This window comes from Aotus nancymaae, unplaced genomic scaffold (assembly GCF_030222135.1).
Source record: "Aotus nancymaae isolate 86718 unplaced genomic scaffold, 86718_ANA_hifiasm-v0.15.2.pri h1tg000020l, whole genome shotgun sequence".
NCBI lineage: Eukaryota > Metazoa > Chordata > Mammalia > Primates > Aotidae > Aotus > Aotus nancymaae.
In genome coordinates this window covers 41,063,410-41,081,462 of record NW_026988432.1, presented here as the reverse complement: position 1 = coordinate 41,081,462, position 18,053 = coordinate 41,063,410, and the positions used below count along the sequence as shown (strand labels likewise).

The 18,053-nt window shown below is 37.5% G+C and overlaps 1 protein-coding gene across 3 annotated transcripts in view; it reads right to left on the bottom strand.

The window, feature by feature from the left end:
* Window positions 1–17,795, bottom strand: part of RPRD1A (regulation of nuclear pre-mRNA domain containing 1A) — a 73,227-nt gene extending 55,432 nt beyond the window's left edge. For all 3 annotated transcript variants that reach the window (XM_012447264.2, XM_012447265.2, XM_012447267.3), the window contains exon 1: window positions 17,489–17,795. In XM_012447264.2, the coding sequence (XP_012302687.1) occupies window positions 17,489–17,639 (151 nt within the window). In that variant the 5' untranslated portion in view covers window positions 17,640–17,795. The remainder of the gene's footprint in view (window positions 1–17,488) is intronic.
* Window positions 17,796–18,053: the final 258 nt, after the last annotated feature.

Genomic DNA, 18,053 nt, shown 5'->3' with positions numbered 1-18,053 from the left:
GGAAATGAGATTTTGTCTACCAATTAAAAAGAAAAATTAATTTGCTCCTAAAAATTGAAATACCTAAATGTAAATCTAACAAAAAACACATACAAGACTAACACGCTAAAATCTATATAATACCGATGAGAAACATCAAAAAAGAGCTAAACAAATGGAAGGACATACCATGCTCATGGATTGGAAAACTCAACATAATAAAGATGTCAATTCCCCCTAAACTGATAGATAGGATTAACACAACTCTTACCAGAATTCCAGCAAGATTTTGTTATAAGTATAAACAAGATTAAAGTTTTTAAGGAAAGGCAAAAGAACTACAGTAGTTAAAACAATTTTGAAAAATAATACAATGACAGGAAATCAGTTTACTTGACTTCAAGACTTACTATATTTATAGTAATGAAGACAAGTGGTAATGGCAGAGGAGAGGGAGAGACACGTACAGGAATCAATGAAATACAGAACTCAGAAATGGACCAATACAAATATGCCCAAGCCATTTTTGATAAAAGTACACTGGAAATTCCATGAATGACCATAAAGGGATAGCCTTTCCAAAAATTGGTACCGAAGTAACTGAACATCCACAGGCAAAAAAATGAACCCTTACCTAAATTTTGTATCTTATACAAAAATTAACTCAAAATGGAACAAAATACTAAATGTAAGAGCTAAAAGTACAAAACTCTTAGAAAAAAATCTCAGAGAAAAGCGTCATGATGTCAGATTGGGCAATGATGTCTTGGCTAAGACATTAAAAGTACAGGCACAACAACAAAAAAGGATAAACTGGACTTTGAGAAAATTTAAGTGTTCAGTATACTGAAGGACACTATCAACAGAGTAGAAAGACAACCCAAAGAATGGGAGAAAATCATATATGGCTGGCAAATCATTAAACTTCTAAGAGATTAATAGCCAGAATACATATATTTTAAAAAAAAAAAAGCCTACAATTCAACAACAAAAAAGCAATTCAATTCAAAAACAGGCAAAGTGCTTGAACAGATATTTATCCAAAAAAGATATATAGATGGTCAATAAGCACACGAAATGATCAACATCATTATCATTAATCATGAGGGATTTGCACATCAAAAGCACAAGCAGAAACCACTTCACATTCATTAGAATAGCTATTATCAAAAAACAAAACAGAAAATAACAAATGTTAGTGAGGATGTCAAAACAAGTAAGAACCTTGGCACATTGCTGGCCAGAATATAAAATGGTGCAGCTGCTATAGAAAACTGTATGACAGTTTCTAAAAAAATTTATACATACAATTATCACATGATTCAGCAATTCCACTTCTGAGTATAAAGTCCTAAAGAATAAGGCAGGGACTCAAACAGATATATGCATACCCATAATTCCAATGTTCAACAGCAGCATTATTCACAATAGCCAAAAGGTGAAAGCAATCCAAGTGTCCAACAACAGATGAATGAATAAATATAATGTAGTACATACATACAGCAGAATCATTCAGCCTTAAAAAGGAAGAATATTCTGACACATGCTACAACTCAGATGTACTTCAAAAACATTATGCTAAGTGAATTAAACCAGTCACAAAAGAACAAATTGAGTTGATTTGTTCTCAAATCAAATTGTATGATTCCACTTATATGAGACATCTAGATAGTCAAATTCACAGAGACAGAAAGTAAAAGGGTTGTTGGGGAAGAAGAAAATGGGAAGTTAATGTTTAATGGATACAAAGTTTCAGTTTGGGAAAATTAAAAAAGTTCTGGAGATAATGATGAGTGCTACACAACAAGTGAATGCATTTAATGCCAAGGACTGTACAATAAAAAAGATTAAAATTGTAAATCTTTTTATATATAACAAAACAGGGTCTTTGTCACCTAGGCTGGAGTCCAGTGGCACAATTATGGCTCATCACAGCCACAAACTCCTGAGTCGAGGGTCCTACAACCTCAGCCTCTTGAGTAGCTGAGACTACAGGCATGTACTAGCACCCAGCTAATTTTATATTTTTTTTGTAGAGACAGGGTTTCACCATGTTGCCCAGGCTGGTCTCAAACTCCTAGGCTCAAGCAATACACCCACCTCAGCTTCCAAAAGTGTTAGGATTACAGGCATGAGCCACCAAACCCGAACTTATTTTTATTTTTTGAGATGGAGTCTTGCTCTATTATGCAGGCTGGAGTGCAGTAGCACGATCTTGGCTCACTGCAACCTCCACCTCCCAGGTTCAAGCAATTCTCCTGCCTTCGCTTCCAGAGTAGCTGGGATTACAGGCATGGGCCACCACACCAGGCTAATTTTTGTATTTTTAGTAGAGATGAGGTTTTGCAATGTTGGCCAAGCTGGTCTCAAACTCCTGACCTCAGGTGATCCACCCACCTCGGCCTCCCACAGTGCTGGGATTACAGGCATAAGCCACTGTGTTCTGCTATGTTTTTTGTTGTTTTACCACAATGAAAAAATGCACACACAAAAAAATGTACTCAAAAATCAGGATTTAACACAATTGGCCATTTTTACTGTTTTTAACGTGCACATTAGGTAAAACTGATTTTTTTTAAAAACTAGGAGTGTGTGATGTTAAAAGTACAATTGACCTTTGAATAACACAGGCATTACAGGCACCAACCCACTGCACATTAAAAAACCTGCATATACTTTTTGAACCCCCCAAAAACTTAGGGAGTTGGTGGTCTTGCTGCTTCAGGAGGAAAATTCACGTATTCATGGACCCACAAAAGTCAGACTTATGTTGTGCAATGGACAACTGTGCAATGATTACTAGTACAGTTTGCCTTAACTAATGATTAGGTGCTACTGGTTTTCATTCACCTTTGTTTTTGTATCTTGTATCATCAAGAAGTGTGTCAACATAGCAAGTAAGGACAAAAGAGCTTTGGTAGTATTATGAAAATCATTTTGACCTTTTGGATCCATATAATCCCCTAAAAGGGTCTTGGTGATCCACAGTGGTCTGCTGACCACACTCTAAGGACTACTGCTCTAAAAATGGTTAAGTATGGAAAGAGTGGAACAATATAATAGACTAAAAAGACTGGAAATTTTTCAGGTCTTTCTGAATCAAGAATAAATAACTCAGGGTTCATTATTTGGCACAAGATATCAGAAGTTCCTAAATCATACACTAGTTCTAAAAGAAACAGCCAGATATCCTCTAATACCCCTTCCAATTCTAAGACCCTCAGATTCTTTATACTTTCCAACATTCATTAACTCATTCGACAAAGTTATTATGTCCATTGTATGCTAGGTTCTGAAAGAATAAAGAAATAAGTTCAGTCCTCCAGTAATAAGAAACTTAACACATTATTATGGATAAATGCTATAATAACAGTTAAAAGTACATGACACTACGGAAAATATCAAGAGTAAGGAAAATTAGCTAATTTGAATACAATTACAATTATTGAGTTGGGGAGCAGAAAGAAAAAGAATGAAGAAAAATGAACACAGCCTAAGGAATCTGTCAATTAACAAGCACATTATGAAGTTACAAGAAGAAAAGCAAGAGAGAAGGATGAAGAAACGATACAAGATTAACTAATGGTTGAAAACTCCAAAACATGAAGACATGAATCTACAAATTCAAAAAGCTTAACAAACTTCAAGCAAGATAAACTCAAAGAAACCCACACTAAGACACATTATCATCAAACCATCAAAAACAAAGACAATGGGAATCTTGAAAGCAGCAAGAGGGAGCCTCTGAAGATTAAAAGCCAATTTCTCATCAGAAACCACGAGGCCAGAAAACAGTGAAACAACGTATTTAACATCTTACAGGATAAAAAAAACTGTCAACCAAGATTTTATACTTGGCAAAACAATCCTTCAAAACTAACGTAGAAATTAAGACATTTCAAACTAAACAAAACCTGACAGAGTTTGTTTCTAGTAAACCTGACCTACAAGAAATCCTAAAGAGAGTCTTTCAGGATGAAATTAAAGAATACTAGATAGTAACCAGAAGCCATTAAAAAAAAAATGAACAACGGTAAAAGTAACTCCCTAAGTAAATATAAAAGCCAATATTGTTGTATTTTTAGTTCGTCAGTTCTTTTTGTTTCCTATGTAATTTAAAAATCAAATGCATAAAACTAAGTTTATCGAATGGCACACAACATATAAAGATGTAATTTGCATAACATAAAGGAAGGACAGGGTATAGAGGAAGAGAGTTTTTGTATGCTATTAAAGATAAGTTGGTATCGATTCAAATTTAAGACGTTAACTGAAATTTTAAATTTTAAAAGTTGAAAATTTTTTTAAAAGAACCCATTTCAAAAAACAGAACTAGGGATGATGATGGGTGGGTAAACAATTAATTCTTCCCAGGAGAGCCTATAAAAACCTGTAGAGAGGCGTTATCATGAGGGTGTGGAGACTAGGGAATACAGGAAAAATAGAAGAAAAAGTATATAAAAGCACACAGATACATTAAAGTATAAGACACAACATTTTAAAAACTGAAGTGAATATCACATAACATAAACTTAACCACATTAAAGCATACGATTCAGGGGGTTTTAGTGCATTTGTTAAGGTTGTACAACCATTATCTCCATCTAGTTCCAAAATACTTTCAGCCCCTTCAAAGACAACCCCATACCCATAAAGTAGTTATTCCCATTCCTCTCTTCACTCTATTCTCCTGGAGTATTACGAATTTACCCATTCTAGATTTTTCATATATTATGGAATTATACAATATGTGACTTTGTGTCTGCCTTCTTTTGCTTTGAGGTTGCTCCACACTGTAGAATGTATCAGTACTTCATTCCTTTTTATGGCTGAATATATTCCAGTGTATGGATATACCATATTTCTTCATCCATTCATCCGGTGATGGATATGCAGGTTGTTTCCACCTTTTGGTCACTATGAATAGTTCTATAATGAGCATTCTCATAAAGTATTTGTTTGAATATCTGTTTTCAGTTCTCTTAATACCTAGGAATGAAATTACTGGGTCATATAGTAATTCTATGTCAACATGAGTAAGGAGGAGACAACTGGTAGGTGAATAAGATTAGACACAAGGAAATCTGCTGGGAGGCTACTGCAAGAATGTTAGTAAAAGATGAGAACCTGGGCAGTGGGGTGAAAAAGGAAAAGCAAGGGAGATGTTGCCAAAAATAGCTGAAGGTGACAAAAGTATGAAGAAAGGAGTTGAGACAATCTTGAAATTCTGAGCTGAGGCAACTAGTAGATTAGTAATGCTTTTCACTGAAATACGAAAGGCAGAGCAACAGTGAAGAGGAATGGGAATGGGGGAAGATGACATAAAAGGGTTGCTTTGTGCACACTGAGTTTAAGATGCTTTAGGAAATGCCATTCAGTGGCACTGAGACTGGGACTACAGAAAAACATCATCAAATCATCAGCATATTAATGACAGAAAGTAAAAATACCATCTAAACCATCAAATTACAAACCCATACTAGTTGATTTACTGATTAGATGCTAGAAAATCTATGGCCAGGCATGGTGGCCCATGTAATCCCAGAACTTTGGGAGGCCAAGAGGAGGATCACTTGAGGTCAGGAGTTGGCCACGATGATGAAACCCTGTCTGTACTAAAAATAGAAAAAATTAGCCAGGTGTGGTGGCAGATGCCTATAATCCCAGCTACTCAGGAAGCTGAGGCAGCAGAATCACTTGAACCCAGGAGACAGAGGTTCCATTGAGCCAAGATCGTGCCACTGCACTCCAGCCTGGGCAAGAGAGCAAGACGCCATCTCAAAATAAATAAATAAGTAAATAAATAAAATGTTAATAAGTCTAGATGAAGTGCTCAGATTACTTTCACTCAGGGTTTTCCAAAGAAATAGAACCAATAGGACAAAGAAAGAGAAATACTGATTGATTGATTCTAAGAAATTGGACATGGGAATCTGGAGGCTGACAAGTCCCAAGATCTGCAGTTCAGACTGGAGGAGAGCCTGGAGACCCAGGGGAGCCAATGGAGTAGTTCCAGTTCAAGTTCAAAGGCCTAAGAACCAGGACTGCCAATGGTGTAGTTCTGGTCTCAAGACTGGCAAACTGAAGGCCTGGAAAAGCAGCCAGTATTTCAGTTTGAGTCCAAAGGCAGGAGAAAAAAAAAATGTCCCAGCTCAAAAGCAGTCAGCAGAAGTTCTCTCTTATTCGCAGAAGAGTCAATCTTTTTGTTCTCTTTACCTCTTCAATTGACTGGATAAAGCCTACTTACATTAGGGAGGGCATGTGCTGTACTCAGTCTGATTCAAATGTTCATTTCATCCAGAAACATCTCCACACACATATCCAGAAATGGCTGGCTCAATGTCTGGGCATCCTGTTGCCCAGTCAAGTTGACACAGAAAATTAACCATCACAAGTGATATTCAAGATAATATGTCATGATATTCAACTAAGAAAAGTGAATTTTTTGATAGTTTGGCAAAAATATGGTCCTTGACAAAAATAATTTGCTATTAATAAGGTATTTTTAAACCATACTCTAAAGCAAAATGATGTTCCTTTAACTGGACCAAAGTGTGCCATCACAAAAAACAATCAATACAAACTATCCAACTTAGAGAAAAACTAATTGATGTTTTCAGTTTTAAGCCTTTTTTCATAATGCAACTTAATCCTTCAATACTTTCTTTTATTAGTATATACTAGAATCAAGTTGATACATTCAGCACAAAGTGAGACAATTATTTTAAACTTAAATGTGCATTTCATGATACTTTTTACAGTTTTTTTTACAAAGCATCATGAAGTGACATCTGAATGAGTTTGAAAATCACTTAAACAATTAAACACTCATTTAAAATAAGATTGCACAGTTCTCAGCCTAAGATTTGCCATCATAAAGATGTACGTGGTCTTTTAGGTACCGTAACAAATTAAAGTGATAATTCCAGAAATATCAAAAAATTTGTTCTTGTAAATAACAAGTTGATTCTAGAGTTTATGTAGAAAAACGAAGAAAGAATACACAAAAAAATGCTGAAACAGAGAAGCGTAATTGCTGAAGGGAAAAAAGCATGTCCAAGAGGGTGGATGTCCTAGCAGACATGAAATCTAGTTAGAGTATAACAGTGCTACATGAGTGAACAGATCAATGGAACAGAATTAGACTGAAAATACGTTCGAATACACAGAAAAAACTTAAAGTTGCATTTCAAATGGGTAGAGGTAAAAGTGAACTTTTGACAAAATGGTGTGATACACTAACGTCTAGCACTCCTATTGAGGTTTCTTAAATCATCACCTGAAACCATTAAGAATATACTAGAATATTTACTAACAAACAAATTTTCAAATTTTAATAGAAAAAACTAACATCCTAAATGTTCATCAACAGAGTAACAATTACATAAATTTTGGCACATTCATAAAATGAAATACAACTCAGACATTTTTTTAAAATGAAGCAATGTCATTAAACTGTTAACAGACTTATTCTGTGTAGAGAAATGGGTAAGGAGGGAATAGGAATGGAAAGAAGCCATATATATCATTCTTTACAGTCTTTTTGTCTTTTTTTTTTGAGACGGGAGTCTTGCTTTGTCTCCCAAGCTAGAATGCAGTGGCACAATCTCGGCTCACTGCAACCTCCACCCCCTGCGTTCAAGCAATTCTCCTTCCTCAGGCTCCCAAGTAGCTGGGATTACAGGTGCTCGCCACCACGCCCAGCTAATTTTTATATTTTTAGTAGAGACGGATTTCATAATGTTGGCTAGGCTGGTCTTGAACCCCTGACCTCAAGTGATCTGCCCACCTCGGCCTCCAAAGTGCTGAGATTACAGGTGCCCGCCACCACGCCCAGCTAATTTTTGTATTTTTAGTAGAGACGGGTTTCATAATGTTGGCTAGGCTGGTCTTGAACCCCTGACCTCAAGTGATCTGCCCACCTTGGCCTCTAAAACGCTGGGATTACAGGTGTGAGCCACCATGCCCAGTCTTTTTTGCCTTTCAAATTTCTTATTATGTATATCTTACCTACTAAAACAAGGGTTTTAAAAAATAAACCTGGAAAATCCAAGCATTCAACATAAGCAAAGTAAACCATTCTGTTAAAAAAAAAAAAATTCTGTTATTACAGATAGAAAGGAGAAAGAAAAAGCTATAGAAAGGATAACAAGACTAATAGGCACCTTAGAACAGCCAAGAGTTATGCAAGAGAACCAAAATGACCAAAAAGCTTAGATGACAGCAAGGGGACTAAATAAATAATTAATCACTACAATCCTTTTATTTTTCTTTTTTCTGTATAATCCTCAATGCATTTTTACAAACAAAAAAATTAAAACATGCAAGATGTAATGCTGACACCTATAATCCCAGCACTTTGGGAGGCTAAGACAGGAGGATCATCTGAGCCCAGGAGTTTGAGACCAGCCTCAGAAACATGGCAAGACCCTGTTTCTACAAAAATAAAAAGTAAAAACAATTGGCTGGGCATGGTAGCATGCACCTGTGGTCCTAGCTACTCAAGAAGATTGCTTGAGCCTGGGAGGTTGAGGCTGCAGTGGACCCTGATCTGCCACTACACTCCAGCCTGGGAAACAGAGCCAAACTCTTTCTCTCAAAATAAATAAATATATAAATATATATATTTCACACACATTTTAAGTCACTTATTTTCAGATATAAAACACTAAAAGTTTACCTTGCCCAGGCTCCGTGGCTCATGCCTGTAATCCCAGCACTTTGGGAGGCAAAAATGGGAGGATCTCTTGAGCCCAGTAGTTTGAGACCAGCCTGGGTAATACGGCAAACATGGTCTCTACAAAAAACACAAAAAAATTATCAGCCAGGCATGGTGGTACGTACCTATAGTCCTAGTACTCAGGGGGCTGGAGTGGGAGGATCACTTAAGCCCAGGAGTGAGAGGTTACTGTGAGTCAAGATCATGCCACTACACTCTAGCCTGGGTGACAGAGTAAAATCCTGTCTCAAAAAAAAAATTTAAAAAAAATTAAAAGTTTATCTAAACTGTATTATCCTGTCTAATTCCAAAAAGGACTTATGAACTGAATTGTTCTATTTGACATGTCAAATAATGTTGTTCTCCATAAGACCACATTCAAATATTATAGCAACAGCTAAAACTTTTATCTATATTCTTGGTACAGCTCCTAGTAAATTCCATATATACTTCAAATCTTAACTCAAAGGGCCCTTCCCTGATTCCTTAAACTAGGATAGGTTATCAGTTACATTTCTCCTTTGTATTCATTACTGTGCAGTTACTAGATTAGCAGAGTCCACTTGCCTGGCTGATATGTAAGCTTCACGAAGACAGCTCTGTCTTTTTATCTGCTCAATCATTCTTATTCACTAACAGAGTAAGGAGGTCAATAAATATTTCTTGAATAAGGAAAACTTATAGAAGAAACTTCTTTTATTTTTGGTGACAGGGACTCACTCTGTTGCCGAAGCTGGACTGCAGTGGCCAGATCATGGCTCGCTGTAACCTCTGCCTCCAGGCTCAAGCAATCCTCCTTCCTCAGCCTCCTGAGTAGCTGGGACTATAGTCATGCACTACCACACCCCGTTGATCTTTATATTTTTAGTAGAGACAGGGTTTCGCCATGTTGTCCAGGCTGGTCTCAAAATCCTGGGCTCAAATAATCCACCCGCCTCAGCCTCCCAAAGTGCTGGCTAGGACAGGCATGATCCCCTGCACCTGGCCAGAAAACCAACAGAAGAAACTTCTATTTGTACATTTTGGATGAAAAATATATCAAGGAAAAAAAAGAAGCCTGTAAAATTACAGATGCTTGTTTAATGTAGGAACACACTGCTATTTTTATGAGAAATTTAGAGATAATTTGTTTAATCAGCTGCAAAAACATCAACATTAAAAAAAAAAAACAGGAAAGAGAATCTAAATTAAATTATGTTATGGGCCAAAGAGAAATTTCATAAATTCAGTTTCTGTTTTCTGGGGAATTAATATTTTAGAGGGATATGTCTGCTTTGGAAGGATATATCAGCAAAGTAATGTATCCTAGTCTCTTGATCTAACTATCAATTTACAGAAAATGGTCTACAGCCAACAGTCTGTTTCCCAGGGTCAATGGAGTCAATGAAGTCAGAACTACTTTCACAAGAATGATCATCTATTATTTGCCTTTTTTCACTTTCATTCTCTCACAAGTGTACAGTGCTGTTTTGCAGAGGTCATGTGATACAGCAAGACTGAATGCAGACAAAAACATGAGAATTCAGCAGGCTTCTATTAAGAGAGATCTTATAAAGATTTGCAAAAATGAGACAATCTGAAATAAAAGTAAATAAAATGAAAAAAATTGCTTGGAAGACTATCGAAATAAAATTAAAAGAAAAAAAGATTTGCAAAAATGTAAAATAATCACTCCTTTCCTTGGTACTTTTTAGCAAATATAATTGGTTTTCATTAAAAATGTTATTTATGTTATAACTGCGTGAGGTAATGGATACTAACTACCCTTATTTGATCATTAGAGCAACATACACATCTATCAAAACATCAAACTGTATCCCATAAATATGTATAATTACAACGTGTCCATTTGTAATTTAAAAAAAAATTTTTTTTTTTTGGAGCGATTTCGGCTCACTGCAACCTCCGCCTCCCAGGTTCAAGTGATTCTTGGGCCTCAGCTTCCCAAGTAGCTGGGATTACAAATGTGCACCATCACGCCCCGCTAATTTTTAAATTTGTAGTAGAAACAGGGTTTTGCCATGTTGGTCGGGCTGGTCTCAAACTCCTGGCCTCATGTGATCTGCCTGCCTCAGCCTCCCAAAGTGCTGGGACTACAGGCATGTGCCACCATGCACAGCCTTAATTAAAAATTGTTTAAATATTATTTGTTAACATGAATCAATTCAGTATTATAGTTTTAAAAGAAATAATTATTAAATAAATTTTAAAATGTTTTCATTTCCAATGTAGTAACTACCGATAGATTTAAGACACATAAACAAAAGATCTGGAATCTTCAATTTTTAAGAGTAAAGAGATCCTCAAACCAAAAAGCTGGAGAAATCCCTGGTCTAGAATATAAGAATCTTTTTGGAACAATCAATTTGATTTTTTCAAAGAATACATTTAAAATAAAAGACAGACAGAACCCACAGATATAAATGAACTTTATTTACATAGTAATCAATTGCAATAAATGAACTTTACTTGGATCCTGAGTCAAACAAATGGCTTAAAAAGTGAGATGATCATGGAAATAAATATTGGCTCAATATTTGATGATATTTTAAGAAACTAACTTTTTTTAGGTGTTAAGAAAGACTATAACTATAAAAAAAAGACTACTGAAGCTGCAAGATGACTACATGGAAGTCATCATGTCAGTTTCACAACATTAATCCTTGTAAATATAAGAACTAGAAAGCACAAACATTGTCTACTTATTTTTTCAATTCTAACTCTGAAAGAGAAACAGGTAACAGTATTAGATAATATAAAAGCCACTGATTGTTAATTTAAAATAGAATCTCTTCATTTTTAGGATTTATATTGCTATATATTTTTAAAGCAAATAAAAAATGTTCTTTCACTTCTCCATTTTTCTAAAACCAAATTAATTAGAAGAGCTAAGAATATAAAGTACTTATTTTAGCACATCTTACAAATTTAAAGCCGTATTAGTGAATACAAATGTTAATTCAACAAATATTTAAGAACTTTCATCAAAGGCAGTATGCTGGGGCTATGGAGGCTAAAAACTGACATAGGAAAACAACCTGAAGGAGCCCTCTATCTACTTCACAACAAATATGTCACCCCCAACCTATGATGCAATATAAAATGGTAATTCGTTCCCTGAAGGATAACTAACATAGCTTATTGATGAAAAAGTGCTGATTTCAACAAATGATTACAAATAGGAGGAAAGTCTAAACTTTAAATAATGTATTATTTCAAATGTTGCCAACTCCAGGAAAAATAAGCCCAGCATGGTAATGTGCACCTGTAGTCCCAGCTACTCAGGAGGCTGAGGTAGGAAGATCACTTGAGCCCAAGAGTTCAAGAGCAGACTCAGTAACACAGTGAGACACTGTCTCATTTTAAAAAAAAAATTTAGGAAAACTAATTAACAGGCATGCAAAGGCCGACCATTTCCAGGTTTGGCTCTTTGCATCCAACGCTATTTATCACCTCAGCACTTTCACATATTCCCAGTGGCTGCTGGTCCATGCCCCACCAGGTTGTTGAAAGAGGTCTTTTATTAAACATCATCTTGCAGAGATGATTTCCCTCTAACTAAAGATTTCCTCCTTCAAAGAACACAAAATTTGTATTTACAATTTTTTTGTTTATTGGTTGCCCTTACCAGGAGACTATACATTCCGAAGGCAGGAATAAACTTTGTTTTCTTTACCATTGTAATAGACAGTCGATAAATACAGGGTGAATTAATATACTTGAAGGGGTTGAGGCACTTATAGTTTTGTTAAGACACGAATATAACATAAAAGAGGCTGGTACAAAGGATACAATCACTAGACTAGAGAGGGCAGTGACCTTCATCAACTGCAAAGAAGTCCTCCTATCTACCTTGTTTACTACAACTCTTCTAGAGATCTTTCAGTCAGTGTGCATAGAAAAGAGCCCAAATGTTAGTGTTGGTTTCTAAGTTCGGGTATGCTCATGGTCAAGATTTCTACAGAAATGAATATAAATGAATGGTGTATATTAAGTTTTATAATTTAGCCTCATATTGACTGAGACATACACGGTTTAAAACAGTCACCTTCAAAGGACACTATTAAGAAAGTAAAAAGACAACCCATTGAATGGAAGAAAGTACGTGCAGTGTGAACCTAACACAATACTTTTTTTTTTTGAGACAGTATCTTGCTCTGTGGCCAGGCTGGAGTGCAGTGGCGTAATCTCGGCTCACTGCAACCTCCACCTCCTGGGTTCAAGCGATTCTTCCACCTCAGCCTCCCAAGTAGCTTGGACCACAGGCACGTGCCACCATGCCCGGCTATTTTTTGTATTTTTAGTAGAGACGGGGTTTCACCATGTTGGCCAGGATGGTCTCGATCTCTTGAACTCGTGATCTGCCCGCCTCAGCCTCCCAAAGTGCTGGGATTACAGGCATGAGCCACAATACTTTTACCTAGAATACACTGGGAACACTTACAACTCAATAATAAAAAGACAAAATTTTAAATTGGGCAGAATAGATATTTCACTAGACAACATCCAAATGGCCAATAAGTAATGAAAACAGGCTCAGCATCATTAGTCATCAGGGAAATGCATTTCAAAACCATAATGAGATACCACTTCACACCCACTAGGCCAGCTATAATCAAAAAGACAAATAACAAATATTAGCAAGGATGTACAGAAATTAGACCCTTATTACACTGCTGGTACGAATGTATTTTAAAAACATATAGCCACTGTGGAAAATAATGTGGTGGATCCTCAAAAGGTGGAACACAGGATTCCCATAGGACCCAGAAATTCCACTCCTCAGTAAATATCCAAGAAAGATGAAAACATATCCACAAAAAAACTTGTACAAGAGTGCTCACAGCAGCATTATTTATAATAGCCAAAAAGTAGAAACAACTCAAATGTCTACCAACTGATAAATGGGTAAATTCATACAACAGAATATGATATGGCCACAAAAAGGACTGAAGTACAGTATGTGGTCTTTTGCAACTGGCTTCTTTTAGTTAGCATGTTTTCTAGGCTCATCCATGTTACAGCATGAATGGAAAACATGCAAAAGACCAAATACTGTATAATTGTATTTATATGAAATGGTAAAAATAGTCCAATCTATAGAGGCAAAGCAAATTAGCAGTTGCCTAGGGCTGGGAGAGAGATGGGGGACTGGGGACAACAGCTAAATGGCATGGAGTTTCTTTTTGGGTAATAAAAATGTTCTAAAACTGGTGATAGCTTTACAATTCCATAAACATATTAAAAACCACTAAAAGTATACTTTGAATGAATGAATGGTGCGGTATGCGAATTACATCTTAATAAAGAAAAAACAAAATGGTCACTTACATTTTTGGTTACAAATTACTGCATTTATCAGGAAAATTGTATGTCATTTTGGTCTTCATAAAGGCCTTGAGGTTTATCCCTCCAAACAGAAATTCTTTTTTTTTTTGAGACGGAGTTTCGCTCTTGATACCCAGGCTGGAGCGCAATGGCGCGATCTCGGCTCACCGCAATCTCCGCTTCCTGGGTTCAGGCAATTCTCCTGCCTCAGCCTCCTGAGTAGCTGGGATTACAGGCACGCGCCACTGTGCCCAGCTAATTTTTTGTATTAGTAGAGACGGGGTTTCACCATGTTGACCAGGATGGTCTCGATCTCTTGACCTCGTGATCCACCCGCCTCGGCCTCCCAAAGTGCTGGGATTACAGGCTTGAGCCACCGCGCCCGGCCCAGAAATTCTTTATTTAAAGGAGACAAAGATAGGGCAAGTAGGAAAAGAAGGGAAACCTTCATAACTGAATGGCTACCATATCTAACATATATAATTTTACCTATTCATTCTTGTACTTTTTTTGGTTGGTTTGTTTTCTGAGACAGGGTCTTGCTCTGTCACCCAGGCTGGAGTGCAGTGGTGCAACTGGCTCACTGCAGCCTAAACCTCTTGGGCTCAAGTGATCCTCCCACCTCAGCCTCTTTAGTAGCTTAGGCCCACACCATCACATCAGCTAATTTTGGTATTTTTTGTAGAGATAGGGTTTTGCCATGTTGGCCAGGCTGGTCTCGAACTCCTGAGCTCTGGTGATCCACCTCCCTCAGACTCCCAAAGTGCTGGGAGTACAGGCATGAGCCACAGCACCCAGCTCATTCTTATATTTTGAACAGTAACTTCTACCACTTTCACATTTTTGTCTTTACACACTTTGAGAAACTAAAGAATGCCTAGCTTAACACAAAATGTTCAACTAATTTTCCTTAGTTTGTTGTAGTATATTTTCAAGTTTGATCAACTCCTTTTATAATTATTCTGCAGAGAAAATGTGATTCAAGATAAGGTAAAATAACTAAAAGAATGCCTGGTACTCAGTAAGTGATTGCCATTATCATTAAACTACAGGAGATGAGAATCCTGAAGTTGATGAGCAAAACCGCAAGCACAAAGCTACACCCTGCAAAGGCAGTCATCTGACAAGAAAAGGAAACCCGTGGCAGAGCAGCCCAGGCTAACATGAGGATTGCAGCAGCAGCAGCAGCGGTATGTTCATCAGCATCACTATCACTATCAACACTATCATCACTAACCCCCTCCTCCTAAAGCATCTTTCTATGTGCCTTTAACTTTTTCTACTTATGAAACCACTTAAACATATGGAAACATCACAAACCCTGCTAAAAGCACATCTTATTTTCCCACATTTGTACCAACATTTTCTTAAATACATTAAGTATTAGATAGCTTTCTCCTATGGCGTTAGGAGTTAATATGGTGTTAATCATTACTATGTATGTTTTCAAACTTGACCACATAGCATTATTGGTCTGTACCTTGTTTTCTTAGCTCAAGATTTTGTTTTTCAATTCAGTCATGTTGTTTCACGTAGCTCTAGTTCATTCATGAGAACTTTTGGACAGTATTACATTTTATCAAGATCACAATTTATTTGTCCATTCTCAAGTTAAGGGAATGGTTTTTTGGTTTCTTTTCTTTCTTTTTTTTTTTTTTTTATAGAAACAAGGTCTCACTATGTTGCCCAGGCTAGAATGTTTAACTCGTTTTCAATTTTGTTGTTATGAAGCTGCAATAAACATATTCCTTGAGCACAATACTTATTTCTAGAATATATTCCTAGAAAGAAAACTGCTAGGTCAAAGGATATATTTAATATATACCTCCCACTTCATCAGAGGTTGCTAGTTGATCTACAAAATAGTTAAAAGTTTTACATTCCCACCAAGTGGTATAAGAGTTCCTGTTTCTCTTTGTCCGCAACAATTATTGATAGGGCCATACTTTTTATTTTGCCAAACTGATGAACATAAAATGTTATCTCACTGGCTTACTTTTCCTAATTTGTAAGATTATCATTTATTGACCTTTCAGGTTTTCTCATGTGAAATGCCCATAAAGAATATTGCCATTTTTCTATTGATTTGTAATAGTTCTTTAGAGTCTGGGTATCAACCTTATGTTGATTACATGTGTTTCTAAATGCTCTTTGCAAAAACAAAAAAACAAGATAAACCTGTTACTGATTCTGAAATCTAGTAAAATGCAGAAGCAAAGCTAATTCCTGACTTTTCAAAGTTCACAGCTACTTTCCAGACCTTTATATCAGTGTTTCTCAAACCTTTCTGTCCACTCACAGAAGATGAATTCCTCATTCAGGGCCAATACACATACACTTACACATAAACTGAAAAACAGGGCTGTAAATAAATTTCTTCTAAAGGATGGGTGACATTTTCATAACCACAAGCAAATATACAAAAAAAAGGACAGATGTCTCCATTCTGCACAGCCAACATTTTGGCTCACATTTTGGCTGTTATGTAAATACATCATACAGCTTTCACAAGGTTCAGTAAGCAAGAGTCTATTTTGATTAACAACAGTTTGTTAAAACCTTTAACACCTGATAAATAACCATTATATCCATCAGGATGTTTACAACAATAATGAAGAGTGCCCACTCTACCCAATGAATTAAGAATTAAAGTGCAAACTCAGACTAAGCAAATGCAATTTTTTTATTTTCAGTCGCACTAGCATAATCAGTTTTTTACACATCAAGTTGCTCTGCATACATGAACTGATTGTGAATATTTTAGTGACAGACATCTCAAAAAAGTTTACTTCATTGACAAGAACACTATCAAATGTTTTGCAAAATAAAGACACTGCATTAGGGCATGTAATCATAGAACAGGAAAAGACTTTAGGTCACTTAATCTAAACCTCTCATTTTCAGGTAAGGCATCTGCAAATCCAGAACTTATAAGAAACCTGCCCTATCGAAATCCTCTAAAGTCTACAAATTCAGAGTCCTTTCCACTGAATCACCCATCTTCTTACATTAGATTTCTAAAACTATTCCTCCATTAATTTTACAAGAATAAGTTGCTGCGTTGCAGAAATGACGGAAGTAACTCCCAAACCCACACCAATCTTTCTTTCCACTTCCCTACCTTTCTCCTCCCCTATCCTCCATTATCATTTACAGAATAAAAAAAACAAAAACCTGACCACCTTAATTTCTGGCCCTAATTGGGTGTGGAGTCCCAAGCCCCTGCTATGTTTCCGTGTTAAGTTAATCTGAGTTTAAAAAATTATTCATTCCTTTATTCAATTAATATCTAAGCCCAGACTTTGCAGAAGCGCGGTGCACGCAGCTCCTCCAAGCCCGCAGACCATCACGCGCTAGCACCCCGACGCCGGGAAGCCGGGGGCGCTGGAGAAGCGGGGTTCCCTGGGGCGCCTGTAAGCCGGCCGGGTGGTGGGGAGTGGCCGAGAGGCGCGGGCAACTCACCTTTCCGCAGCTCCCGCTCCCACACGGTGACGATGGGCCGCGAGTGTTTGCGGTGGTGAATGAGCCACAGGGACAAGGTCTGCACGCTCTGCTGCGAGTTGCTCAACTCCGACAGCTTCTTCTCCAGCGCCGCCTCAGAGAAGGCTGACATCCCTCCGACACCACGTTCACGCTGTCCCAAGCCGTGGGGCCGAGGGGAGGAGAGTTTCGCCGCCCTAGCCGCGGCCTCGCCCCCTCACCCCACCCTTCCCTACGCTCTCACCAAGGCCTCCGCTACATCCAAGTCCGGCCGCAAACCAGCAAGATGGCGTCCGGCCGGCAGTGACGTCACCAGGGACCCATGTCCCGCCCCTCCCGCTGCAAACCCTGGGAAAAGGCGCGGCCCAGAAGCGGAACCGCCAAGCGGAAGGGGCGGAGCCGAAACAAGTGCCGGGAAGGTGGGCAGGGGCGTGACGCGTGGGTCGGTCTCAGAGGTATGGTGGGTGTTTGCCAGGCCTGAACCTTCCTCAAAGGAAACTCTCTGTCAGGGAAGCAGTGAGTACAGATCTCTACATAGGCGTGTAAA